Source organism: Tachysurus fulvidraco, chromosome 25 (assembly GCF_022655615.1).
Source record: "Tachysurus fulvidraco isolate hzauxx_2018 chromosome 25, HZAU_PFXX_2.0, whole genome shotgun sequence".
NCBI lineage: Eukaryota > Metazoa > Chordata > Actinopteri > Siluriformes > Bagridae > Tachysurus > Tachysurus fulvidraco.
Window position 1 is genome coordinate 13,161,330 of NC_062542.1, and position 26,456 is coordinate 13,187,785.

The 26,456-nt window shown below is 34.0% G+C and overlaps 3 protein-coding genes across 3 annotated transcripts in view; all 3 read right to left on the bottom strand.

Annotated features, from left to right (window-relative positions):
• LOC113657821 (tripartite motif-containing protein 75-like) overlaps nt 1-2,266 on the bottom strand; it is a 2,821-nt gene extending 555 nt beyond the window's left edge. Inside the window, exons 1-6 of the mRNA XM_027169934.2 lie at nt 1,983-2,266; nt 1,771-1,866; nt 1,132-1,371; nt 1,011-1,036; nt 763-899; nt 1-375 (exon numbers count right to left, since the gene is read on the bottom strand). The exon at nt 1-375 is cut by the window's left edge and continues 555 nt beyond it. Of these exons, the coding sequence (XP_027025735.2) occupies nt 1-375; nt 763-899; nt 1,011-1,036; nt 1,132-1,371; nt 1,771-1,866; nt 1,983-2,183 (1,075 nt within the window). The 5' untranslated portion in view covers nt 2,184-2,266. The remainder of the gene's footprint in view (nt 376-762; nt 900-1,010; nt 1,037-1,131; nt 1,372-1,770; nt 1,867-1,982) is intronic.
• A 4,318-nt stretch (nt 2,267-6,584) lies between these two features.
• LOC113657812 (tripartite motif-containing protein 75-like) lies at nt 6,585-10,854 on the bottom strand. The gene is made up of 6 exons (XM_027169906.2): nt 10,559-10,854; nt 10,347-10,442; nt 8,240-8,479; nt 8,119-8,144; nt 7,871-8,007; nt 6,585-7,491 (listed from the first exon to the last, which is right to left on the bottom strand). The coding sequence occupies exons 1-6, from the start codon at nt 10,757-10,759 to the stop codon at nt 6,881-6,883; spliced, it is 1,311 nt and encodes a 436-aa protein (XP_027025707.2). The 5' UTR covers nt 10,760-10,854; the 3' UTR covers nt 6,585-6,880.
• A 480-nt stretch (nt 10,855-11,334) lies between these two features.
• LOC113657816 (tripartite motif-containing protein 75-like) lies at nt 11,335-14,444 on the bottom strand. Its single transcript, XM_027169920.2, has 6 exons — nt 14,178-14,444; nt 13,966-14,061; nt 12,973-13,212; nt 12,852-12,877; nt 12,604-12,740; nt 11,335-12,241 (listed from the first exon to the last, which is right to left on the bottom strand). The coding sequence occupies exons 1-6, from the start codon at nt 14,376-14,378 to the stop codon at nt 11,631-11,633; spliced, it is 1,311 nt and encodes a 436-aa protein (XP_027025721.2). The 5' UTR covers nt 14,379-14,444; the 3' UTR covers nt 11,335-11,630.
• Between the last annotated feature and the right edge of the window lie 12,012 nt (nt 14,445-26,456).

Genomic DNA, 26,456 nt, shown 5'->3' on the forward strand with positions numbered 1-26,456 from the left:
GCCCTTTATCACAATCCAGAAAGACGCCGAGGGTTTCGATGTTGTTCTCCTTTACTGTGCTGAAGTCGTTGTTGTGCATCACTGAGAGCTCGCCACCGTCACACTCCAGAAGCCATATATTCTTTTCATTGCTTCCAGTTTGGATGCCATTTACCCGGCTGTTTTCCACTACTCCGACTGCCCAACTCTCACAGCCTCCTACTGCCACCTCCCAGTAATGCAAGCCATTTTTGAAGCTCTGAGATGCCCGTGTGCTTTTCCATGGTGACAGCAGTCTCAGACTATTCGAAGGGCTCAGTGACATCTGTGTCTTGTCTTCTGAGATCTGAACATTTCCTTGAACTTTACTCTCATCCAATGTAATGGTCTCTGAGACTGCCAGGGTAAAAATAAATAAATAAATAAATAAATAAATAAATAAATAAATAAATAAATAAATAAATAGACCTAAGCCATATGAACAAGTGGCTCAGTAGGTAAACATGCCCTTAAAAAAGACCTTTAACCTTCTCAGCTCCAGAAACACTATCAGAAACACTCTGTGCTCAGACCCCAGCATCCTAACATGCTTGGCTATTTGACAAAATGCATACTGTATGTAACAAATAAAGGCTTTTTCTTCTAATCCTGGTTGCACCATTATTCCTGTTCCCTCATTATTTCCCTAATTAAATCCTTATACTCTTGCTACACCCTAACTAGCATTTATAATTTTTAATATCCCTATAATGATTCAATAAAAAAATATCCGAAGGCACTTACATTCCCATGGCCGTGGCAGAAGCTCTTTGTTTTTCTCCACGATTTTTTTAATAGAGTTTTCCAGAGCTTTCAGTCTTGTGTTGTCAACTTTCAGCTTCTTGTCCACAGAGGAGTAAAACTCGTTCATCGTGTGCAGGCTGCCAGAGAACAACACTTACTTTTAATTTCAGACCCCAAGGTTCAGTTTTATGAGCTGAACATCTGATAAATCAATAAATACAATTATAATGAGTGTTTGTGGGTCTCACCTGGTCTCAAGCGCATTAATCTCCCCCTGCAGAGAAAGCAAATACAAATCAGTGATTAATACTGTGGTGAAGTGTTGCTTTTATAGTAGATCCAAACGTATTGAGCTAACTGAATGTTTACCAGGAGGCTGGAAGGGTTCTCACTGTCCTGTTTTCTGTTGACCTCCTCTATTTCCTTGACTATGTTTGTAGACTTGCTCTGGTAGTTATGTATATCCTCGTACAGTTGATGGAGTTGTCGTTTCATTGTTTCCTTCTGTGCGTTCAGGATGAAAAAGGCCTGCTGTCGATTCTGCTCGATTAAACTCATCAGAGTACTGTATTCATTCTGAAGCAGTTCCTGTGTCTGGCTGCACAAATCCTGTACATCACAAGATGTGCACTTGAGTACTCTTAATAGTGGACATAACAGGTATATTTTCTATATTTATTTCTTCCAATGACCAATTATCTTTATCCAATAAATGCTAAATACAGTGTTTCTTAATTAAAAGATTAGGTGAATTATATAATAATAATAATAATAATAATAATAATAATAATAATAATAATATAAATATTTATAAATAATATTTAAACAAAATAATAAATTAATAAATAAATATTTATAAATAAATACATTATTATTATTATTATTATTATTATTGATAATAATAATAATAATAATAATAATAATAATAATAATAATAATAAGAAGAATAATAAGAATAATAAATAATTATAGATATATAGTTATTATATAGTAATCTACGTGTCTCACCTCGAGCTCGCGCTCTGCTGCTTCAATCTTAGGTGTAAGGTTGCCAAACTTCCTTTCTCTGGATGTCAGTTTCCCACTGAGATCATTTAATCTTTTCTGTGTCAGGAAATTAATTAACATCATTAATCATGAAGATAAATATTCATTAATGTGATCAGATTAATGTGATCAGATAAACAGTTATGCCCAGACATTGTAAATAGTGTTTTTACCACTTGATCGTGAACGGTGTCCTTTAGATCCTTCAGGCGGTGATCCCGATGTGCGCCGTTAATAAGGCACCGGGAGCTGAGCGGCTGATCGCACGTGACGCAGTAAAGTACCGCCGAACTCGCAGTCACCGCTAAACTGGATTCGTTAGACGCGCCTCGAGACCTCGGCACGTTGGTGTGCTTGTTAAAAAATAAACGCATTTTGTCTGAATGAGGCAGTCAGCAGGAGTCTGTGTGTTCGTGTGCTCCCTGTGTGTGGGTTCTGTGTCTGATCTGTATATGAGCTCTATCTTGTCTCCCCAAACCTTAATAGGGCGGAGGCGGAGCTTTCAGGTCTCTTAGCTACTGCACAACGCCCGTTCACAGTCATCACAAGTAAGATTCTGTTTACAGTTTTTTTTAAGTCGCTTGGTAACGTTTCTCAGATCAGAAATGAAATTCTCAAAACTTCTTGTTCAACCTCCACATCATTTAGTCATTTGTGCTCATCATAAGAACATTTCTCGTTGCTGTGATCAAATTGCGAATACTTTGGTACATCATTTAATGAAGTGTCTGCTGTTTCCTACTGTACATTATCAGTTGTTTATGTCATATCAGTTGTCTACGTGTGCTGCTATGCAGAGCCGATCGTCCCTATATGCTCCCCAGTCAGCAAATTTCCTTTGCCCTGATTTGGGCCAGATATGGCCCACATCTCCTTTGCCAAAACTGAACCAAAGCAGTGCCATAGGTCCACCAAGCATGAACCAAATGTAATCTTATGTGGCCCAAATATGGCACATCTCTTCTTTGTCAGAACTGAACCAAAGGAGTGCCATAACTCCATCAAACATGAGCCAAATAATACAATTTAATGTGGCCCATATGTGAGCCTTATATGCAATTTTAGTATGGTTGAGTACTGTTAAAATCTAACGGCCCATATGTGCCCCACATACAGCTGACAGTATGTAAAAGTCTTATTAACTCAAAGGTAAATGAAACACTCAACAACAGATGTACTTAAAACAATTTACTTTAGACAAGTGTTTAAATAATTACAGCTCTAAGAGTAAACATTTAGGCCATCCTTAAAAATATTTTGGTTTGCAATAACAGTAAAAAAAAAAAAGGTTCGGTAGGTAGGTCTTTTTTGTTTTGTTTTAAAGTTTCAATGTAAAAAAAAAGTACAATTTTGGTGATGGTGATTACGTAGGTATTTAGCATATCGTGATGTCACTGACTGGGTCTTCAACCCGTGCCTTCGGGCGCATCATTGCAAACCTTATTTTGATACTGGACACAGTTTTTCCAGAACTTCGTGCCAAGTTAAAGCGGTGTCGAGCTGTTTTCATAATTTTTTTTTAGATGTATTATGGTGTCCGAACCCGTATGACTTTGAGCGGTGACCGCGAACATTTTGTTTACTGAAGGATAAAAAAAAGTTCGGTCTTAACGCAAATTTACAACCGGCAAGTCGGTCGGACTTCTAGCAAAAAAAAAAAAAAAAAATAAATAAATAAATAAATATATATATATATATATATATATATATATATATATATATATATATATATATATATATCCTAAATTGACAGGGTCGGTCGGGTTACGGCAAACAAGAATATTTTTAAGGATGGCCTTAAGAATACATTTAAGAATAAATAATTACAGCTATTCAGCTGTACTTAATAATTTAAGTGGATTTCAGTTGAAAACATTAAGAAGAAATATTAATAATATAAATAACATTCAAAGAGTCTTAGAGTCTTAGGCTATTTATTTTTTTTTACACCAAAATTCATGTTTTAAAACATGTATTAATGTTAGGTTCAACTCTGAGAGTAATAAAAATCACAGAAAAAAAATCAGAGTAACTTGTACAGAGACTTTAAAGAGAAATTGATAAAGTTAAAGAAACTTGAAAGGTAACTTGAGAAGTGTGTTGATGTCTCTAATGAGTGCTGTTGTGCCTCGCGTTTCTTCAATCGCTCCCTCCTAACCCCCTCTCGGTCTCCAGCGAGGTGCAACCATTTAATGATGTTGAATTCAATGTCTTTATTTGAGGCTTGTCCAGTAAGGGGATTCTGCCTGAATGCACCTGCAATAAAGATTAATTTAAATAATGCCAGCAGCAATACAACCTGGAACTTAGAACTGGAGGATAATGAGAAAAAAAATTCATTAAATTTAATTTATTTCCTTTAATATATTAATTGCAATTATTTAATTGCAATTCCCCAGTATATTTTCAAAAGGAATTGCATATTGTATTTTTCAATATGTGGGCCATTAATAATATCATAATTTTTTATGAGAAATTATTTAGATTTTTTTTTAGAATATATTTTTAGAATACTTTTTCACCAACCGGTTAAAATTTACAACACTGGATGTATTCTGCTTTAAAAATGACATGCACACTTTAATGTAAAAACACACCAACACAGATAGCATAAATGTCACGTTTAAGTGCATCTCTTGGCCTGTCTGTCACACAACAATTTATTGCGTAAACTTTCGCATGAATAAACGCCCAAGGCCAACAGTGTTCATAAACGGGAGCTCGATAACCACGGCGCATGTTCAGCAACATCTGTGTGGGGACCAGTACAAAAAGTAACGTGATATCACTCCTAAATGGCAATGTTTACAGTCTCTCAATCAAGGTTACAACAACGTTAATGCAATATGGAAACCAATGGATTTACATTGGAGTGGGCATAATCCCAGGTCAATGTGATTGCACATTGCCCAGACTGTAGATGGAACCAAATTTAATTCCAAAATCCAAAGCTGTGTTCTATCTATCTATCTATCTATCTATCTATCTATCTATCTATCTATCTATCTATCTATCTATCTATCTATCTATCTATCTATCTATCTATCTATCTATCTATCTATCTATCTATCTATAAAGATTTGTTTATACCTCATTCAATTCTGTATTGTTTTACTCTTTGACCGAGAGATGGAGCAAACTTTTTTTAAAAGGAGGGAGGTTTGTAGTGGGTGCAGTGGGGTGTCAAGTGTGAATGTGTGGCTAATGGTTTACATGGCTCACAGGTCAGGTAGGAGGACCACTTAGCAGAATTTTGCTTAGGGCAACAGGGAGGTCAGGATCGGCTCTGCTGCTATGTCAGAGCAGGGTGTGCTATCTCATATTCCCCTTATAGGCCCATACAACACACAGCATCTCCTCACTTTCTTAGAGACCCTCTATAGGGCGCTCATCCCTGATAATGAGAGGGGTCCATTTCGAGATGATTTACCAAAGCATGTGATACTTTGGGATAAGGTGAGTTTCCGTCACTCAAACACCATCATGCAATGGTTTCTGACCCATAACAGGATGCTGATGATGCTGAGGAGTTCTATTTAGCATGGAGGTGGAAGGTCTATGATTGCCAGCCACATACTCAGATGACCCTGCTGGCTGCCATGGATGCAGCATGTGAGGACATCACAGCGGAAGCCTGCAGAGGCTGGATGAGACATTCCAGAAGATTTTTTCCATGCTGTATTGCAAGGGATGATATCTGTTGTGATGTGGATGAAAATCTGTGGCCCGACAGACTGGGACTTCAGGGGGTAGAGACAGATTGCAGTATATCGTGCGGAATGCGCAGTTCTGCCTAAGTGTTTCTTATGTTTACCTTTTGGAATTTTAATTTGTGGCTTTTTATTTTCTATCACAATGACATTATATTGTAATTTTTTTGTCAGTCCACTAGAAAAGAAAAATTAAAAAAGTGTGAATCCTGTCCAGTCTCTTACAATCAATATCCCACATACAGTAATGTGTAAATTTCTGCTGTTGAAACACATAGTTGCCACTTAGAAGAAATTCAGCCTTGTGCATTCTCAATACTTGTAATCCAAAACATAGTTTACATCAGGAAATACTGAAATAAAGCATTGTCATATTGAAATCAAATTGTCATCTTGTTCGTAAACAATGATAAGAATGACTTGTTATTTTGATGGCAATGATATGTTCATTGACACAAATACTTACTTTTGAGAGAAGTACTAAGGATTTTGAGCAAAAAACAGGCTTTTGCAAGCAGGCTTTTCCAATGTATTGTGCTGTTTGTACACATTGTTTTGAGAATGCACTTACAGTACTGATTTGCAAAATCTTAAGGATGATTCGAGAAATGCTCCAAAGCAACTGAGAAAAACTATAATATGTAACCTGGGTCCTAGAAAAAGTCATTCCTCTATCTATCTATCTATCTATCTATCTATCTATCTATCTATCTATCTATCTATCTATCTATCTATCTATCTATCTATCTATCTATCTATCTATCTATCTATCTATGTCTGTCTTATTTGGAAATTCTTTTGATTGATTGTATTATTATGACACAAACTGTTTCTAAAGCAAATGTTGTGTATGGAATAAAATGTGAAGTGTTCTAAAAATGTGAGAAACATTTAGGGTGCCACATGATTTGAAATATGTGCTCATGCCCTGGGGAACATCTTGCTGTGCAATTAATTTTTAGTTGTAAAGACATAACCTGTTAGGCATGCTGAGATGATAAACTCATAATCAACATAAAAAAGACCTATAAAGAAACCATGAAAATGAGCCAAAATCTTTTGAGATATTATTCAAAAAATTTAATATAGCATCTACAGTTTAAATCAGATCCGTACAAATACAAAGTATTTGTTAAAAGTAAATACATTTCACATCATGAATTATTCATTGCACTGTTACAGCTTAGCTGTGTGTATGTAACATGTCATAATTAACGTCACACAGCTTAGCTGTGTGTATGTAACATATCTAAATTAACCCTCTCATCACAACACTGTAATAAAATGAATGCATTTTAATAGACAGGACTTATAATACAGTAAATATAATATATGCAAACCCACTTTTTTATTTAAAAATCCTAATTCGAGCTCTCAGAAGATAACTCCATAGCATCCTCGTTCAGTGACTCTGAGATGACAGACATGTCAGAGCTTATGATTTGAATGTTATCACTTTCTACCAGGTTGCAGATCTGCAGTTGCGCCAAACTGTCTTTCTGTGCACGCATGCGAAACATGGGAAATACGGCGTGCTTGAACTCGGCAACAAATGAGTGTAGAATGCTACCTGTATTGACATTATAGAACTTCAGTCGCCCTTTATCACAATCCACAAAGACGCCGAGGGTTTCAATTTTGTTCTCCTTTACTGTGCTGAAGTCGTTGTTGTGCATCACTGAGAGCTCGCCACCGTCACACTCCAGAAGCCATATATTCTTTTCATTGCTTCCAGTTTGGATGCCATTTACCCGGCTGTTTTCCACTACTCCGACTGCCCAACTCTCACAGCCTCCTACTGCCACCTCCCAGTAATGCAAGCCATTTTTGAAGCTCTGAGATGCCCGTGTGCTTTTCCATGGTGACAGCAGGCTCAGACTATTCGAAGGGCTCAGTGACATCTGTGTCTTGTCTTCTGAGATCTGAACATTTCCTTGCGCTTTACTCTCATCCAATGTAATGGTCTCTGAGACTGTCAGGGTGAAAATAAATAAATAAATAAATAAATAAATAAATAAAAAAAATATTAGACCTAAGCCATATGAACAAGTGGCTCAGAAGGTAAACATGCCCTTAAAAAAAAGACCTTTAACCTTCTCAGCTCCAGAAACACTGTATCAGAAACAGTCTGTGCTCAGACCCCAGTGTCCTAACATGCTTGGCTATTTGCCAAAATGCGTACTGTATGTAACAAATAAAGGCTTTTTCTTCTAATCCTGGTTACACCGTGACCCCTGTTCCCTCAGTATTTCCCTAATTAAATCCTTATACTATTGCTACACCCTAACTAGCATTTATAATTTTTAATATGTCTATAATGATTCAATAAAAAAATATCCGAAGGCACTTACATTCCCATGGCCGTGGCAGAAGCTCTTTGTTTTTCTCCACGATTTTTTTAATAGAGTTTTCCAGAGCTTTCAGTCTTGTGTTGTCAACTTTCAGCTTCTTGTCCACAGAGGAGTAAAACTCGTTCATTGTGTGCAGGCTGCCAGAGAACAACACTTACTTTTAATTTCAGACCCCAAGGTTCAGTTTTATGAGCTGAACATCTGATAAATCAATAAATACAATTATAATGACTGTTTGTGGGTCTCACCTGGTCTCAAGTGCATTAATCTCCCCCTGCAGAGAAAGCAAATACAAATCAGTGATTAATACTGTGGTGAAGTGTTGCTTTTATAGTAGATCCAAACGTATTGAGCTAACTGAATGTTTACCAGGAGGCTGGAAGGGTTCTCATTGTCCTGTTTTCTGTTGACCTCCTCTATTTCCTCGACTAGGTTTGTAGACTTGCTCTGGTAGTTATGTATATCCTCGTACAGTTGATGGAGTTGTCGTTTCATTGTTTCCTTCTGTGCATTCAGGATGATAAAAGCCTGCTGCCGATTCTGCTCGATTAAACTCATCAGAGTACTGTATTCATTCTGAAGCAGTTCCTGTGTCTGGCTGCACAAATCCTGTACATCACAAGATGTGCACTTGAGTACTCTTAATAGTGGACATAACAGGTATATTTTCTATATTTATTTCTTCCAATGACCAATTATCTTTGTCCAATAAATGCTAATTACAGTGTTTCTTAATTAAAAGATTATATGCATTATATAATAATAATAATCATCATCATAATAATAATAATAACGATAAAAAATTATTAATAAATAATATATAAATATTTATAAATACTATATAAAGATCTATAAATATTTACAAATAAGTAAACACAGTATTATTATAATTATTATGATGATTATTGTTATTATTATTTATTTTTATAACAACAACAACAACAACAACAACAATAATAATAATAATAATAATAATAATAATAATAATAATAATAATAATAATAATAATAAGAAGAAGAAGAAGAAGAAGAAGAAGAAGAAGAACTTAAGTCCGACTCGAGTCAAGTCATATGACTCGAGTCCCCCATCTCTGCTATGTAGTCATATAATATGTAATATAAAACTCTTCTTGTTTTAAATTCTCACTGAGGGCTAAGCCCCCCCTAAAGATGAAATCCTAGAACCGCCCCTGCGATAAGGCAAGAAGCAGGAACCGTGTTAATATAGTATCAGCTTTCCAGCGCTGGAGAGAACTGAACGTCTTCCGCGTGAAACAGAAATATTTTCTCGGCCAGCTGCCCCAACAGGTTCCGCCATAAAAGTTGCCTGGGTTTATGTGTGGGTCGGAGCTATCAAAACAGGGGTGACACCTATTTGGGTTAGGGGCGTGTTTGATTTGGTGATTTCCAGTGTTGTATAAAGTACTAGAAAGCAATACTTGAGTAAAAGCACAAGTATCGTACTAGAAATAGACTTTGGTAGAAGTGAAAGTCACCTTTTAGAATATTACTCAAGTAAAAGTCTTAAAGTATCTGATATTTACTGTGCTTAAGTATCAAAAGTAATTTTCTGATATTTAATGTACTTAAGTATTTGAAGTAAAAGTAAAAAGTAAAATTTCAGTGATTTTAGATAGGCATAAGAGCAGGGGAGGTTCTAGGATTTCATATTTAGGGGTTTTAGCCCTCAGTGAGAATTTAAAACAAGAAAAGTTTTATATTATATATTATATTACTACATAGTAAGCCAAAAGTTATGGTATTATTAAATGGCAAAAGTGGACACCAAAATTTTATGCATGATGTAATGATGCCAGTATTGAATCAAATCAGTTCATGTATGTGTGCATTCTAAACAGTGCGTCCATTGAATGCAGTCATTAATAAACAAATATTCACAAGACAAAGACCAAATCAATAAACGTTATTTTTTATTTAGTATTGATATTGCATTAATATTTTGTTTGTGCTATCAACTCTGGTAATTAGAATAGTGACATTTCACTGCTTTTGGTTGCCGCCGTTATAGTTAAATGCCTCCAGCCCTGAATGCGCGTGCACGCTGCGCGTGCCTGTGCTTCTCCGTAGAGCGTGCGGACGTGCAGAGACACTCTAGGAGCAGTGATTCACCAAACCTCCCTTATTGCAGTCGCACACATTTCTTATGATTTTATTTTGTAGCAACGAGTAACGAATATGCTTAGTGGAAATATAACGGAGTAAAAGTATACATTTTATCTAGGAAATGTAGTGGAGTAAAAGTGAAAGTTGACATAAATTTAAATAGCGAAGTAAAGTACAGATTCTAAATAATAATAATAATAATAATAATAACAATAATAATAATAATAATAATAACAATAATAATTATTATTATTGTTATTATTATTATTATTGTTATTGTTATTATTATTAATGCTAATAATAATAAATAATTATAGATATATAGTTATTATATAGTAATCTACGTGTCTCACCTCGAGCTCGCGCTCTGCTGCTTCAATCTTAGGTGTAAGGTTGCCAAACTTCCTTTCTCTGGATGTCAGTTTCCCACTGAGATCATTTAATCTTTTCTGTGTCAGGAAATTAATTAACATCATTAATCATGAAGATAAATATTCATTAATGTGATCAGATTAATGTGATCAGATAAACAGTTATGCCTAGACATTGTAAATAGTGTTTTTACCACTTGATCGTGAACGGTGTCCTTTAGATCCTTCAGGCGGTGATCCCGATGTGCGCCGTTAATAAGGCACCGGGAGCTGAGCGGCTGATCGCATGTGACGCAGTAAAGTACCGCCGAACCCGCGATCACCGATAAACTGGATACGTTAGACGCGCTTCGAGACCTCGGCACGTTGGTGTGCTTGTTAAATAATGAGCGCATTTTGTCTGGATGAGGCAGTCAGCAGCAGTCTGTGTGTTCGTGTGCTCCCTGTGTGTGGGTTCTGTGTCTGATCTGTGTATGAGCTCTATCTTGTCTCCCCAAGCCTAAATAGTGCGGAGGCGGAGCTTTCATTTCTCTTACTGCGCAACGCCCTACAGAGTCATCACAGGTAAGATTCTGTTTAATATGAAACCTGAGTCCTGGAAAAAGTAATTCCTTCATCTATCTATCTATCTATCTATCTATCTATCTATCTATCTATCTATCTATCTATCTATCTATCTATCTATCTATCTATCTATCTATCTATCTATCTATCTATCTATCTATCTTATTTGGAAATTATTTTTTATTGATTGTATTATTATGACACAAACTGTTTCTAAAGCAAATGTTGTGTATGGAATAAAATGTGAAGTGTTATAAAATTGTGAGGAACATTTAGGGTGCCATTTGATTTGAAATATGTACTCATGCCCTGGGGAACATCTTGCGGTACTGAGATAGAAAACCCATTAACAAAAAAGAGCTATAAAGACCAAGAAAACATGAAAATGAGCCAAAATCTTTTGAGATATTATTAAAAAAATTTAATATAGCATCTACAATTTAAAACAGATCCGTACAAATATAAAGGATTTATTAATAGTAAATACATTTCACATCATAAATTATTTATTGCACTGTTACAGCTTAGCTGTGTGTAAGTACTGTAGCATATCTTAATTAACATCATACAGCTTAGCTGAGTGTATGTAACATATCTTCATTAACCCTCTCATCACAACACTGTAATAAAATCAATGCATTTAAATAGACAGGACTTATAATAAATATAATATATGCAAACCCACATTTTAATTTAAAAATCCTAATTCGAGCTCTCAGAAGATAACTCCATAGCATCCTCGTTCAGTGACTCTGAGATGACAGACATGTCAGAGCTTAAGATTTGAATGTTATCTCTTTCTACCAGGTTGCAGATCTTCAGTTGTGCCAAACTGTCTTTCTGTGCACGCATGCGAAACATGGGAAATACGGCGTGCTTGAAATTGGCAATAAATGAGTGTAGAATGCTACCTGTATTGACATTATAGAACTTCAGTCGCCCTTTATCACAATCCAGAAAGACGCCGAGGGTTTCGATGTTGTTCTCCTTTACTGTGCTGAAGTCGTTGTTGTGCATCACTGAGAGCTCACCACCGTCACACTCCAGAATCCATATATTCTTTTCATTGCTTCCAGTTTGGATGCCATTAACCCGGCTGTTTTCCACTACTCCGACTGCCCAGCTCTCACAGCCTCCTACTGCCACCTCCCAGTAATGCAAGCCATTTTTGAAGCTCTGAGATGCCTGTGTGCTTTTCCATGGTGACAGCAGGCTCAGACTATTCGAAGGGCTCAGTGACATCTGTGTCTTGTCTTCTGAGATCTGAACATTTCCTTGCGCTTTACTCTCATCCAATGTGATGGTCTCTGAGACTGTCAGGGTAAAAAAATAAATAAATAAATAAAATATTAGACCTAAGCCATATGAACAAGTGGCTCAGAAGGTAAACATGCCCTTAAAAAAAGAGAACTTTAACCTTCTCAGCTCCAGAAACACTGTATCAGAAACACTCTGTGCTCAGACCCCAGCATCCTAACATGCTTGGCTATTTGACACAATGCATACTGTATGTAACAAATAAAGGCTTTTTCTTCTAATCCTGGTTACACCGTGACCCCTGTTCCCTCATTATTTCCCTAATTAAATCCTTATACTCTTGCTACACCCTAACTAGCATTTATAATTTTTAATATCCCTATAATGATTCAATAAAAAAATATCCGAAGGCACTTACATTCCCATGGCCGTGGCAGAAGCTCTTTGTTTTTCTCCACGATTTTTTTAATAGAGTTTTCCAGAGCTTTCAGTCTTGTGTTGTCAACTTTCAGCTTCTTGTCCACAGATGAGTAAAACTCGTTCATCGTGTGCAGGCTGCCAGAGAACAACACTTACTTTTAATTTCAGACCCCAAGGTTCAGTTTTATGAGCTGAACATCTGATAAATCAATAAATACAATTATAATGACTGTTTGTGGGTCTCACCTGGTCTCAAGCGCATTAATCTCCCCCTGCAGAGAAAGCAAGTAAAAATAAATGATTAATACTGTGGTGAAGTGTTGCTTTTATAGTAGATCCAAATGTATTGAGCTAACTGAATGTTTACCAGGAGGCTGGAAGGGTTCTCATTGTCCTGTTTTCTGTTGACCTCCTCTATTTCCTCGACTATGTTTGTAGACTTGCTCTGGTAGTTATGTATATCCTCGTACAGTTGATGGAGTTGTCGTTTCATTGTTTCCTTCTGTGCATTCAGGATGAAAAAGGCCTGCTGTCGATTCTGCTCGATTAAACTCATCAGAGTACTGTATTCATTCTGAAGCAGTTCCTGTGTCTGGCTGCACAAATCCTGTACATCACAAGATGTGCACTTGAGTACTCTTAATAGTGGACATAACAGTTATATTTTCTATAAATATTTCTTCCAATGACCAATTATCTTTATCCAATCAATACTAAATACAGTGTTTCTTAATTAAAAGATTAGGCGCATTATATAATAATAATAATAATAATAATAATAATAATAATAATAATAATAATAATAATAATAATAATAATAAAATTATAATAATAATAACAATAATAATAATAATAATAATGATAATAATAATAATTAATAAATAATATATACATATTTATAAATAATATATAAAAAATAAATGAATATTTACAAAAAATAAAAACATTATTATTATTATTATTATTATTATTATTATTATGCACATATTCTGTTAATTAAGAAACATTATTATAATAAATTATTATTATTATTATTATTATTATTATTATTATTATTGTTATTATCAGTAATAATAACAATAATAATAATAATAATAATAATAATAATAATAATAATAATAATAATAATAATAATAATAATAACAATAATATATTAATAATATATTTATTTCTTGCAATGACCAATTATCTTTATACAATAAATACTAAATACAGTGTTTATTAATTAAAAGATTAGGTGCATTCTATAATAATAATAATAATAATAATAATAATAATAATAATAATAATAATAATAATAATAATAATAATAAGTAGTAGTAGTAGTAGTAGTAGTAGTATAGTAATCTACGTGTCTCACCTCGAGCTCGCGCTCTGCTGCTTCAATCTTAGGTGTAAGGTTGCCAAACTTCCTTTTTTTGGATGTCAGTTTCCCACTGAGATCATTCAATCTTTTCTGTGTCAGGAAATTAATTAACATCATTAATCATGAAGATAAATATTCATTAATGTGATCAGATTAATGTGATCAGATAAATAGTTATGCCTAGACATTGTAAGTAGTGTCTTTACCACTTGATCGTGAACGGTGTCCTTTAGATCCTTCAGGCGGTGATCCCGATGTGCGCCGTTAATAAGGCACCGGGAGCTGAGCGGCTGATCGCATGTGACGCAGTAAAGTACCGCCGAACCCGCGATCACCGATAAACTGGATACGTTAGACGCGCCTCGAGACCTCGGCGCGTTGGTGTGCTTGTTAAATAATGAGCGCATTTTGTCTGCATGAGGCAGTCAGCAGCAGTCTGTGTGTTCGTGTGCTCCCTGTGTGTGGGTTCTGTGTCTGATCTGTATATGAACTCTATTTTATCTCCCCAAACTGAGATGAAGGCGGAGCTTTCAGGTCTCTTACAGCGCAACGCCCTTTTACAGAGTCATCACAGGTAAGATTCTGTTTAATATGAAACCTGAGTCCTGGAAAAAGTAATCTATCTATCTATCTATCTATCTATCTATCTATCTATCTATCTATCTATCTATCTATCTATCTATCTATCTATCTATCTATCTATCTATCTATCTATCTATCTACACTTAAAAAAACATATGTTAAAATACCTCTAATTATCTAAACATTTTTTAATTAAATGAATTAATGAAAATATACAATTAAAAAATATAGATTAAATAAATTTAGAAAATTATTATTTTTTTAATGTTGGAAAACTTCTTGTCGCAGGTGAGTTCTTTTTTTTCTTTTTTTTTGGCATTTTATTTTTTTATTTGGATCGTACACTAAGAAAAAGTAAAAGGGTAAAAAAATGTTGAGTGCATTTTTTATGTTATAATAGAGAATACATATTTGTAATGACAAGTAATTTGTATTATTACAAAAAATACTTTGACTTTTTATCCCCCCTTCCTTTTTAGCAAGGTAGGTTTATTTTTTTCTCAGATTGCATTTAAAATGAAATAATTAAAATTAGCAAAAGAAATCCACAAGTTTCAGCACGTAGATGGGCATGGTATTAGGAGCGGTTCATTTCTAACGTCTCAATGCCATGACTAGTAAAGTCATGAGACGTAATGCAAGTTGAACACAATAAGCCAGGTACATGTTCTGTCATTTAATTGTTGTGCTCAGCTGAGAAAGAGACACAACACAACAAACACACCTTCCCCAACTGCAAAAATTGGAGGTCAGACTTGCGTCAGTTAATTTATATTTATCATAAAGATCCTCATTTTGGGTTTACACACCATTATGTAACTAAAGACACTATATATAACTTACTTATAAACGTAAATGTAAATGTTGTAATAGACACAAAGATCATTTTTACACAAGATTAAATGTAAAATATTTCTAGAATATTTTAGACAAGATTCAGATACATCTATGGGCCATCTGTAAACCCAAACAGTGACACGGTATAATTTGTAAGCTTACACTCTCAGGAAGGTCTGTACATTACAGAATTCCCGTAAAAGTCAGACTTGTGGCACTTGTAGAAGTGTCAGGTGACTCTGCAGTGGATGGGTGCTTTGGTGATGGCCAGAAAGAAGAGTATAAGAACCTGGTAGACAAATTTGTACTTGAACAGATTCTGCTCTCCGAGGAAGGAGATTTTTTTGTCTTATTGAAAGTGCTGTCTTATTAACAGCTATAATAGGGTTGGAAACAACAGCATAGCAGGAGCCAGAGAAACAAAGAAACTTGTCATAGTGATAAACCTGTGATGCTTTCTGGACCGTTTTGATGTGCTTTTGGAAGAGGACAATAGACAACCTGTACATCGCACAGATTTAAAAACGGTAAAGGAGGTACCTTTTTTAACCTGTTCATCACCATTTCAGGATATTATCATGTATTAGAACCCATTCAATGAATAAGCTATTAAGATATCTGCTTGCTTGTATTGGACTTGATGACATACTGTTGATGACATACTCACTTATAAATGCTCTGCTGATAGTATCTACTTTGATTCATCTGTTGCTGCTATTTACTCAGAGTTTATAGTTGTGTGTGTGTGTGTGTGTGTGTGTGTGTGTGTGTGTGTGTGTGTGTATATATATATATATATATATATATATATATATATATATATATATATATATATATATATATATTAAATCCACTTAAATTCACTTTTGCTCACTATCCTTTTGCTGCTGCTGCTGTGTAATGTGGGTGTAATGAGGGTGTGGAATTCACATATTTACATGTTAATAGTCTTACATCATAAAGTGTCAGGAGAATTTCTGATGAAAATTCATTACATATGATTTTACAGTAGAAATAGTGGATTATTTGTATTGGGACACAGTCAATAATATATTAGGAATGAAGTTAGAGTTGTGTAATGCTAAAACATGAATGAATACTTAGTATGAAAAAAGTGTCATCCTCATGCTCATGTCAATGGCTCTGGAGGTTAAAGTCAAAAGGGAATGTGTTCAGACAAAATGTAAAAGGAAATGTAATAAGTAATAGGTAATAAGTTCTGGGTAACGAGATCTCCAAGTCAAATGAGCTCACAAGGAAATACATGCTTGAAGAAAAACACCATGACATTTTAAAATATTTGTGATTCCTGACTTTGAAACTGATACAGTGCTATCCAGCCGGCATGCCCTCACTGGGTCCTCACTACTCTAATGTGGGAATGTTTGCTCTGAATTTGCATACTTTAATCGTAACATTTAATCACGAGTGCCAAGTAACGCTCTTCCTTCTTCTCTTCTTTTCCCTGCATTACAGCATGTCATATTATTTCTGTTAATGTTAATGTGTTTAAGACAAGGATGGATTTCTAAATGGGGCCAATGGGAACACAAGAACCAATAAAGCTGTATGCTCTATGTAAAGTTGCTTCTTATTAATTATTTCCAGGTTCAGACGTCTCCCTGAAAAACTGAAGAAATAGTATAAACATTTTTTTAGCGTACACAACGTTGGAAGATCTTCCATATTATTATTTAACATATTACATATCACTTAAAAGGTACAAAAAGTACAAAGTACAAAACTAGGCTCCATTTGAACCTCAAAGGGAGAAATATAGAACCAGTCCAAAATATTTAGCATGTTCCTAAATGGTCCTTTAAACCAGGATACAACTGTATTGTTGCTTGACCAGCTTGAGTTCATTTTTGTGGGGCACTGTGGGCCATTATAAGTACTGGTGTAACATAATATTGTTAAGCCTTATTATCTTTATCTTTCAAGAAATGATGGCTTGTGAGGTGTCTGGTGTTGGTTTTGGTGCTGGGTGGTGGGAGGAATAGAGGTTGAGGTTGTAACCAGAGGTAAATCGTCTCATTATCTTTTCCTGGCCTCGAGAACAACAATCACAAATTCTGCTCATTGTTAAAGAAGTAGATGCATTTTGCTTTACTCATAAATCATGACCTTAGAGTCAGAGTAAAGAGCAGGTTCAAATCCTCACAAAGTATTTAACATTTCTAATTCTCACATACAACCATGAGCTATGTACAAACATCAGATGATAATTAATAAAAGTAATCAATAACATCAGTAATCCAACACCTTAACCATACCCATACGATACCCAAATCTATTTACGTTTTTAAAAAAATGACCCCTCATCCATTATATCCCTTTAATTGTTTTTAGATGAAGTTAAAGCTTGGCTAGCCCAAAACTTTCTGTTTTTAAATGAAGATAAAACCGAGGTGATTGTGTTCGGCCCCACAGAAAGTACACCAACCTTGACTTAGGATATCTATCTGTCTTTAGGTCTCCGCAGGTACGGAATCTGGGTGTTCTCTTAGACAAATCCTTAAAACTTGATAAACAAGTTTCCACTGTCACTGGATCGAGTTTTTATCAGCTAGGCATTTTATCAAAAATGAAGCACTTTTTAACTGACAAAACCTTAGAGATGGCAGTACATGCTCTAATCACCTCTAATCTAGACTATTGTAACTCTCTATACTGTGGTGTCGCCAAAACTCAAACTAACCGTTTACAATTAAAAATGCTGCTGCCAGATTTCTTTTAAAAAAGTGTAAACGCGACCACATTACCCCTCTTCTGAGGACTCTTCACTGGTTGCCTATTGAATACAGAATTCGTTTTTATTTGTCTTTAAGTCCTTGCATAACCAAGCTGATATTTATTTATTACATCCATACTCTCCTTCCAGGAGCCTAAGATCAGGCAACCAGAACCTCCTCATTGTTCCCTTTTCAAGACAAGCGTAGAGGGGATTGAGCTTTTTCAGTGATTGGGCCTCAGTTTTGGAATGATTTGCCCATATAGTTAAGATTAGCAGCCTCTCTGTCCATTTTTAAGTTCCTTTTAAAAACGTATCTGTTTTCCTTGGCATATCCATAGTTTTCCCTTTCATTTTATTTCTTCTTATTGTTCTTTAATTGCTCTTATTATCGCTTGTTTCAGTTTTTTAGTGTGTATTATTATATTGTTGAATTCTTTTTTGCTTTCATTATCTCTTGTCTTAGTGTAATTTTTTCTGTGTATTTTTGCTAACACTCTTTTATTGTACAACACTTTGGTCAGTCCTTTGCCTGTTTTAAATGTGCTATATAAATAAAGCAAACTTGAACCTGAACATGAACTTAACCACTAGGTTATCACCCCCCTACAAAATCATAGCAGTTTATCATAACAAACTGCGTATAAACATAATTACACAGAAAATCACATTTACAGATTTACTGTACACTATTAAGATAAATCAAGAAAAAGTATTAAAAATAATTGAATCAGAACTTGAAATATTGTACACAATAAAATACTTACTGCAAAAAATTCTGTATTTTACTGAAAATCAGTAAAAAGTATAATAAAAGATTTAAAGAATATATTTTTGTTTGTCTACTGTGTAATCAAACAGTATCTTATCTAAAACTCATTCATGCATTAAATAAATGTTTTTTCTTAATTGTTTATTTATTGTCGATCATAGAAAGAATATATGTTGAAAAACCAAACAATAAAATAACCTCTGTTGTTAAAATGTTCCAGCATGACATGGTTGTTGCAGATTCCAAAGTCAGCTCATTAACTTGTGTTTATTTAAAGATCGTGCAAAGAACAGAAACTCTACCAGACATAATTATTTAATTGCAAAAGAGATTATTAAATCGAGTCGAGAGACAATTAATAGAGTCATTGAAGCTGTTACCTATGCACTTTTACTTTATTAAGCATGCAAAAAAGTTATTACTCCAAAAATGTATTAAATAATTATATCATAATATGTTAAGCTTGTTTAGTCAACAGTGTATAAAGGAATAATACAATTTAAAATTTGTTTACTCTATGTGTTTACTCTACATCTCCAGTGACTTCTAATAATATAGAAAACATATGTTTTTAGTAGACAATAAAAAATATATAAACAGAATCGTGAAATACTTTCAATTTAAGACGTATATGTATATTATATGATCACCTATGAAGTGTAAAAACATGTTCCTGATATGGCTCATTTTTTGTTTTGATGTCTTCAAAACTAAAAAACTCATAAATCCATAAATCAGTGTCAGTAAAATTATTTCATATAAATAACAATTGAGCACTAAAATTTCTGTCAGCTGAGGTGTAGGTTTATGTCAAACGTCTGTATCGATCAGTTTTATTTGTCTAAATGATGGGATTGTGTTGGTTTGCTTTCTTTATATATTATAAATAATGCTAATAATATTACTCTTACCAATAACTTTGTTTTGAGCAAATTTGTTACATGCTTAAAGATAACATAAAGGAACATGATAAACATGCTTAGGTTAAAAAAAAAGGCAAGACAAAACTAAGCACCAAAGAATCATATATGAATTAAGAATTAAGTCCTGCACAAAAAAATCAAAGATATAAATAATTTTGGTAAATTATAAATAATTTTTGATTTTTTTTTTTTTGGTGACTTGTTTCTTGTGTTATTTATTTATTTTGTAGGGTTTGTGGTTTCTTTCTTATAATATTCTTAATTCTTTTTTATCACCTGTTTTGGCATAGGCCAAATTATAATGTAATCTTAAAATGGTTATGTCCCTACCCTAAGTAACATAAACCCTAAATACAGATAGGATTACAAAACTAATTATAATCGAGTTCATTTTTCGAATACAGCATTAGACATTGTCACGAAGCAGCTTTAAAGAATCGTAATGAGCAATCCTGAGGCTACAGTGATGAGGGAAATCACCTTAACCTTTATATGGTGTTCGTATGTTTGTTACTCAGCCAGTGTTGGTGGGTCTGGTGACCCGCTGCATTTTTGGGGTTTTAATTCAACACAATCAAAAATTTTACATTAAAATACTCTACAGATGTTTACTTCATCCCTATTACAAGCAATATAAACAGCATATATGGTTAATATTTGCCCTTTACCTTTATTACATCACAATTTTTAATTCAAGTGCTACTCGTTTTTTTGTTGTTTTTTAATAAAATGTAATAAAAAAAAGAAAATCAAATTTAATCAAGTTATGTGTGGGAAAAAATCAACAAATATACAAGGAAGCAAAGTTTTTCAAAACTATTGATGTTTATGAATATGGGTCCCGCAGACCTGAACATCATACAAGGGTTATGAGGATGAAACCTTGGAACTTGTTCTCTTCTGGGTGAGAGCAGTGGGATTATAAAGCATTATAAACAGTACACAGGTGAAGTGTTAGGGTCCTGTCAGGTCATCTATTTGCCATCTGATGTTCTGTTATATTGACCATGAGGTTGTGGGACTTCTAGGGATGCACTTTTGGGCTCCTGAGCACATAGTGCTCATTACTAACAAATGGAAAATCTTTATCAGATTAAGGAGTCACCAGTGTGGGTTTGGTCGTAACTGATCATTTTGAATGAGCTAAGAGGGATGGTGTTAGCTGGAAAAAGGGGGTGGGTTAAGCTGTTACAAAGACAGGAAGTGAAAAAAAAAACACGATATTTAAATTATTTAGAGCATGACAATGATTGTTTTTTTTTTTTTTAAATAGGCTGAATGGTTTTGAAAGTGTATCCAGGACACACCCTGACTGTGAGTTTATTTAATTCACACGGTTTTAGAAAGGACATTAAAGATCCAAACCTTCAATTTCTATTGTATCACATTACACTGCTGCAAATATAGTCAAATACACAAAGTGCCGATCTTTAATCTCTGTTGTTTTTATTCTTTCATTTTAACCAACCACTCTGACATAAAAAAATATAGAATCGTGAAATACTTTCAATTTAAGATGTATACGTGTATCAAACGATCACCTATGAAGTGTAAAGACGTGTTCCTGATATGGCTCATTTTTTGAAAATCATGTTCCTTATATTTTTTTTAAATAATGCCAATAATAATAATATTACTCTTACCAATAACTTCGTTTCGAGCATATTTGTTACATGCTTAAAGATAACGTAAAGCAACATGATAAACATGCTTAGGTTAAAAAAAAAAAGTCCCCAAGAATTAAGTCCCTCACAAAATAAATAAATAAATAAAAAATCAAAGATATAAATAATTTTGGTGATTTGTTTCTTGTTTCTTGTTTTTTTTTTTTTTTTTTTTTTGTTGGGTTTGTGGTTTCTTTCTTATATTTTTCTAAATTTTTTTATTGCCTGTTTTGGCGTAGGCCGAATTATAATCTAATCTAAAAATGGTTATGTCCCTACCCTAAGTAACATAAAACCTAAATACAGATAGGATTACAAAACTAATTATAATAGCTATGATTATGGGGCAGGTATTCAGCTAATATGGTTAATGATCCTCGTTTTAGACACTAATTTGCTTCGGTGTTATTTATGTAGCATTTTTAACAGTAGACATTGACACAATGCAGAATTATAGGAATGATGTAGGCTTCAAAGTGACGAGAAAAAAGACCCTGAGACAGCCTGAGAGTACATAGAAGGCAAGTATCAAGACTTTTCTCTCTTCTGGTGTTTTGGTCATTAAATAACTGATTGGTTTTTATGAGTAAAGACTTAAATCTTCTAAAAAAAAAAAAAAAAAAGAATGTGGTCATTAATGTTATTATTATTTACTGAAATCTTATGCAATTTATTATTTTTATCCATGTGCTTTTTTCATACTTTAGTAACCTCCACGATAGGTTTTATAAACCGATGGCGCTCAGTGTCAGTGTCTACACTAACAGAGACTTCAAAAGACATGACACATGAGGAAGAAACCCGGAGAGGAACCAAAACCAAAAGGGAGCTACCATCCATCTTGTAACACCTGATTACCAAGCATTACAGTAAACAAAGTGCACCGGAGTAAAGTGTGCTGGAAGGATGTTCTGTTTTCTTTTATAGTGACCAGAAGATTGTGAGTTCAAATCCTAAGGCTCCTGGGACACACTGTTGTGGCCCCTGAGCACATATGAAGTGCAATTCCTGTAGTATTCTGTTTTATCTATATAACAGAAATGGTCAGTGTTTACTTGCCAGCTGATGTTTTGTTATATTGACCATGAAGTTGTGGGACTTCTAGGGATGCACTTTTGGGCCCCTGAGCACATAGTGCTCATTACTAACAAATGGAAAACCTTTATCAGATTAAGGAGTCACGAGTGTGGGTTTGGTAGTAACAAGAGATCATTTTGAATAAGCTGAGAGGGATGGTGTTAGCTGGAAAAAAGGTTGGGTTAAGCTGTTACAAAGACAGGAAGTAAAAACAAAAATATTTAAACGATTTAGAGCATGAAAACGATTTTTTTTTAAATAGGCTGAGTGGTTCTGAAAGTGCATCCAGGACACACCCTGACTATGAGTTTATTTTAGACCAGTCACACGGTTTTAGAAAAGACAAGATCCAAAACTTCAATGACAATTGTATCACATTACCATGGCCGTAAATTTCATTTAACAGTGTTGTGGAGACAAACAATAAATATCAAATTTCTCATGAGCAATGTTTGAAGGCGGACACAAATAATACAGTCTAATTGTACTTATAAAGATATGTCCCCACAGTGAAAAACTTTGCTTTTATCATTATTATTGTAGCATGGAGACTGTGTCATTATGGTTATTTTCAGTTTTTCTCAGGTTGAATGACAAGATGAGTTTTCTTCAAAACTATTTATTGCATTGTTTGTGTTGTTTACAGTTAAGCCATCAACATACAATAAAATATAAACATGACTGTTATTGTGAAAAATATATATAAAATAAGAAATGTTTTTTAACAAAATCAATTATTAAATAATCAATTTACAGTAACTGCTCTATGTATAAAAAACAACAAAACGGCTTTGGCCTGTTAGTCGCAGTGCATTATGTAAAAAGCTATTGTAAACAAGCTAACGTTAACTAGATAAGTAATATTTTAATCGCTAATATAGCAGATTCATGGTAAATTACATCGGTAATCAGCATTTTTGCCACAACTAATTTATGAATGAATCTGCATCAACTACATTACATAGAATCACTTTATTTAAAGTAAAAAAAATCCCTTACTTAATGGAGTTCAACCATAATTGAGCCGCAGCCACACACCTGACTGGTGTGTGCAGAGAAGGTCCTTTCATTTTAATCAATCGCTCTGACATAAAAAAATTATAAACAGAATCGTGAAATACTTTCAATTTAAGATGTATATGTATATTATATGATCACCTATTAAGTGTAAAAACATGTTCCTGATATAGCAAATTTTTTGTCTTGATGTCTTCACAACTAAAAAACTCATGAATCCATAAATCAGTGTCAGTAAAATTATTTCATATAAATAACAATTGAGCACTAAAATTTCTGTCACCTGGGGTGTAGGTTTATGTCAAACGTCTGTATCGATCAGTTTTATTTGTCTAAATGATGGGATTGTGTTGGTTTGCTTTCTTTATATATTTTTTTAATTATGATAATAATATTACTCTTACCAATAACGTCATTCCGAGCAAATTTGTTACATGCTTAAAGATAACGTAAAGGAACATGACAAATTCTGAGTATGGGTCACTGTACTTAGCCGTATGTCACGTCACTAAATAAATAAACATGCTTAGGTTTAAAAAAAAAAAAAGGCAAGACAAGAATCATATATGAATTAATAATTTTGATTTAAGTTAAAAAAATCAAATATATAAATAATTTTGGTGATTTTTTTTTTTGTGATTTGTTTTTTATGTTATATTTTTTTGTAGGGTTTGTGGTTTCTTTCTTATATTTCTTACTTTTTTTATCGGTTGTTTTGGCGTAGGCCGAATTATAATCTGATCTAAAAATTGTTATGTCCCTACCCTAAGTAACATAAAACCTAAATACAGATAGTATTATAAAGCTAATTATAATAGCTATGATTATGGGGCAGGTATTCAGCTAATATGGTTAATGATCCTCGTTTTAGACACTAATTTGCTTCGGTGTTATTTATGTAGCATTTTTAACTGTAGACATTGACACAATGCGGAATTATAGGAACGATGTACTGTAGACCTCAAAGTGGCGAGAAAAAAGACCCTGAGACAAAGAGTTTTTTCTTTCTTCTGGTGTTTTGGTCATTAAATAACTGATTGGTTTTTATGAGTAAAGACTTAAATCTTCTAAAAAAAAAGAATGTGGTCATTAATGTTATTATTATTTACTCAAATCTTATGCAATTTATTATTGTTATCCATGTGCCTTTTTCATACTATACTAAACTCCACAAAAGGTTTTATAAACCGATGGCACTCAGTATCAGTGTCTACACTAACAGAGACATCAAAAGACATGACACATGAGGAAGAAACCCGGAGAGGAACCAAAACCAAAAGGGAGCTACCATCCTTCTTGTAACACCTGATTACCAAGCATTACAGTAAACAAAGTGCACCGGAGTAAAGTGTGCTGGAAGGATGTTCTGTGTTCTCTTATAGTGACCAGAAGATTGTGAGTTTAAATCCTAAGGCTCCTGGGACACACTGTTGGGGCCCCTGAGCACATATGAAGTGCAATTCCTGTAATAATAGTAGTAACGAATGAAAAACCATTATCAGATTAAGGAGACATCAATGTGGGTTTGGTAGTAACTGAGTTATAAATAATAAGAAAACCAAACACAATGTCTCAACGGTATTCAATATATTCAGACCACGAAAGCTTGTTCTTTGTTTAAACGCTGTTCACAAATACATAATTACTTCATGTTACATAATTACAGCTTAAGATTACAGAGTTAGTTTTAGAATAACAAACTGAAGCACTGATTACAGTCTAGGTATTCAGTTGTTACTTAATTAACCTTCTACTCTGTGAATGAATTAACAGGTAAAGTCAAATCAGTTGTATAGCACTTATAACAGTAGACATTGTCGCTATACAGCTTTATCTAAATCTAAATGACAAGCCAAAGGTGATAGTTTTGAGGAAAATCTCCTCAGAGTAAACAGGAATGCATTTAACAATAAACAAGGATGGAGCTCACTTCTCTAAGCTAAGAATGAGCGTGAAGGCTAGGGTTATGAAACTAGCAAATAGAATTCATGAATCTGATAGAAACCACCCAAGCAGCATTGAGGGAAAAGACGACGATCAGAATATCAGAATTTAAAGAAGTATAAAAATGATTTCAATATAGTAAAAATTGAAATACTCTTAATTTTTCCCAATCTGTTTTTCTTTTTCTTTTTTTTTTGGACTGATTCATTCAATCAGAGTTTGTTTATATCCAGCCTCTGACCTTTTATGAGAATGCACGCTGGTTCTTTGTAGCACTAACTTGAAATGTTGGTTTCATTTTTACATTTCAGTTCCTTCAGTGTATTTTTAGACAGTAACACCTTAAGTGTGTGTGTGTGTGTGTGTGTGTGTGTGTGTGTGTGTGTGTGTGTGTGTGTGTGTGTGTGTGTGTGTGTGTGTGTAAATCCACCTAAATTCTCGTGAAGATTAGGAATCAGTCATTCTTCATCAGATATTCTTAGGCATTCTAGAGTGTTCTTGAGAAATATGCAGAATGAAGTTTACGTGTTCTCTTTCCATTCATCCGTTCATTCATTTATTTTAGTAATGAGTACTGAAAAAGTAGAAAGTAGGAAATATTTCACTTTAGGATAATACAAATAAATATTCTAGTAATAATATAGTACTTATATATTCTCGTGAAGTCCTGATTATGTTGCAGGTATTCAAGAATTTCAGTTACTTAATCTCCTTCACTTTGTGACTAAAGAATTTAATCAAGTTTATTTTTCAAATACAGCATTAGTCATTGTCACAAAGCAGCTTTATAGAATCGTAATGAGCAATCCTGAGGCTACAGTGATGAGCAAAATCACCTTAAGATGGAATGAAGATGAAACCTTGGAACTTGTTCTCTTCTGGGTGAGAGCAGTGTGATTATAAAGCATTATAAACAGTACACAGGTGAAGTGTTA

Bases quoted from the DNA above. Each gene is read 5' to 3' on its own strand.
- LOC113657812 (XM_027169906.2), bottom strand. From the start codon at position 10,759: ATGCGCTCATTATTTAACAAGCACACCAACGTGCCGAGGTCTCGAAGC. The intron at 10,443-10,558 runs GTAAAAACACTA...TTCCTGACACAG, and splicing joins ACACCGTTCACGATCAAGTG to AAAAGATTAAATGATCTCAG. The intron at 8,008-8,118 runs GTGAGACCCACA...GTTCTCTGGCAG, and splicing joins ATTAATGCACTTGAGACCAG to CCTGCACACAATGAACGAGT.
- LOC113657816 (XM_027169920.2), bottom strand. From the start codon at position 14,378: ATGCGCTCATTATTTAACAAGCACACCAACGCGCCGAGGTCTCGAGGC. The intron at 12,878-12,972 runs GTAAACATTCAG...CTTTCTCTGCAG, and splicing joins AGAACCCTTCCAGCCTCCTG to GGGGAGATTAATGCGCTTGA. The intron at 12,242-12,603 runs GTAAGTGCCTTC...TTACCCTGACAG, and splicing joins TCTGCCACGGCCATGGGAAT to TCTCAGAGACCATCACATTG.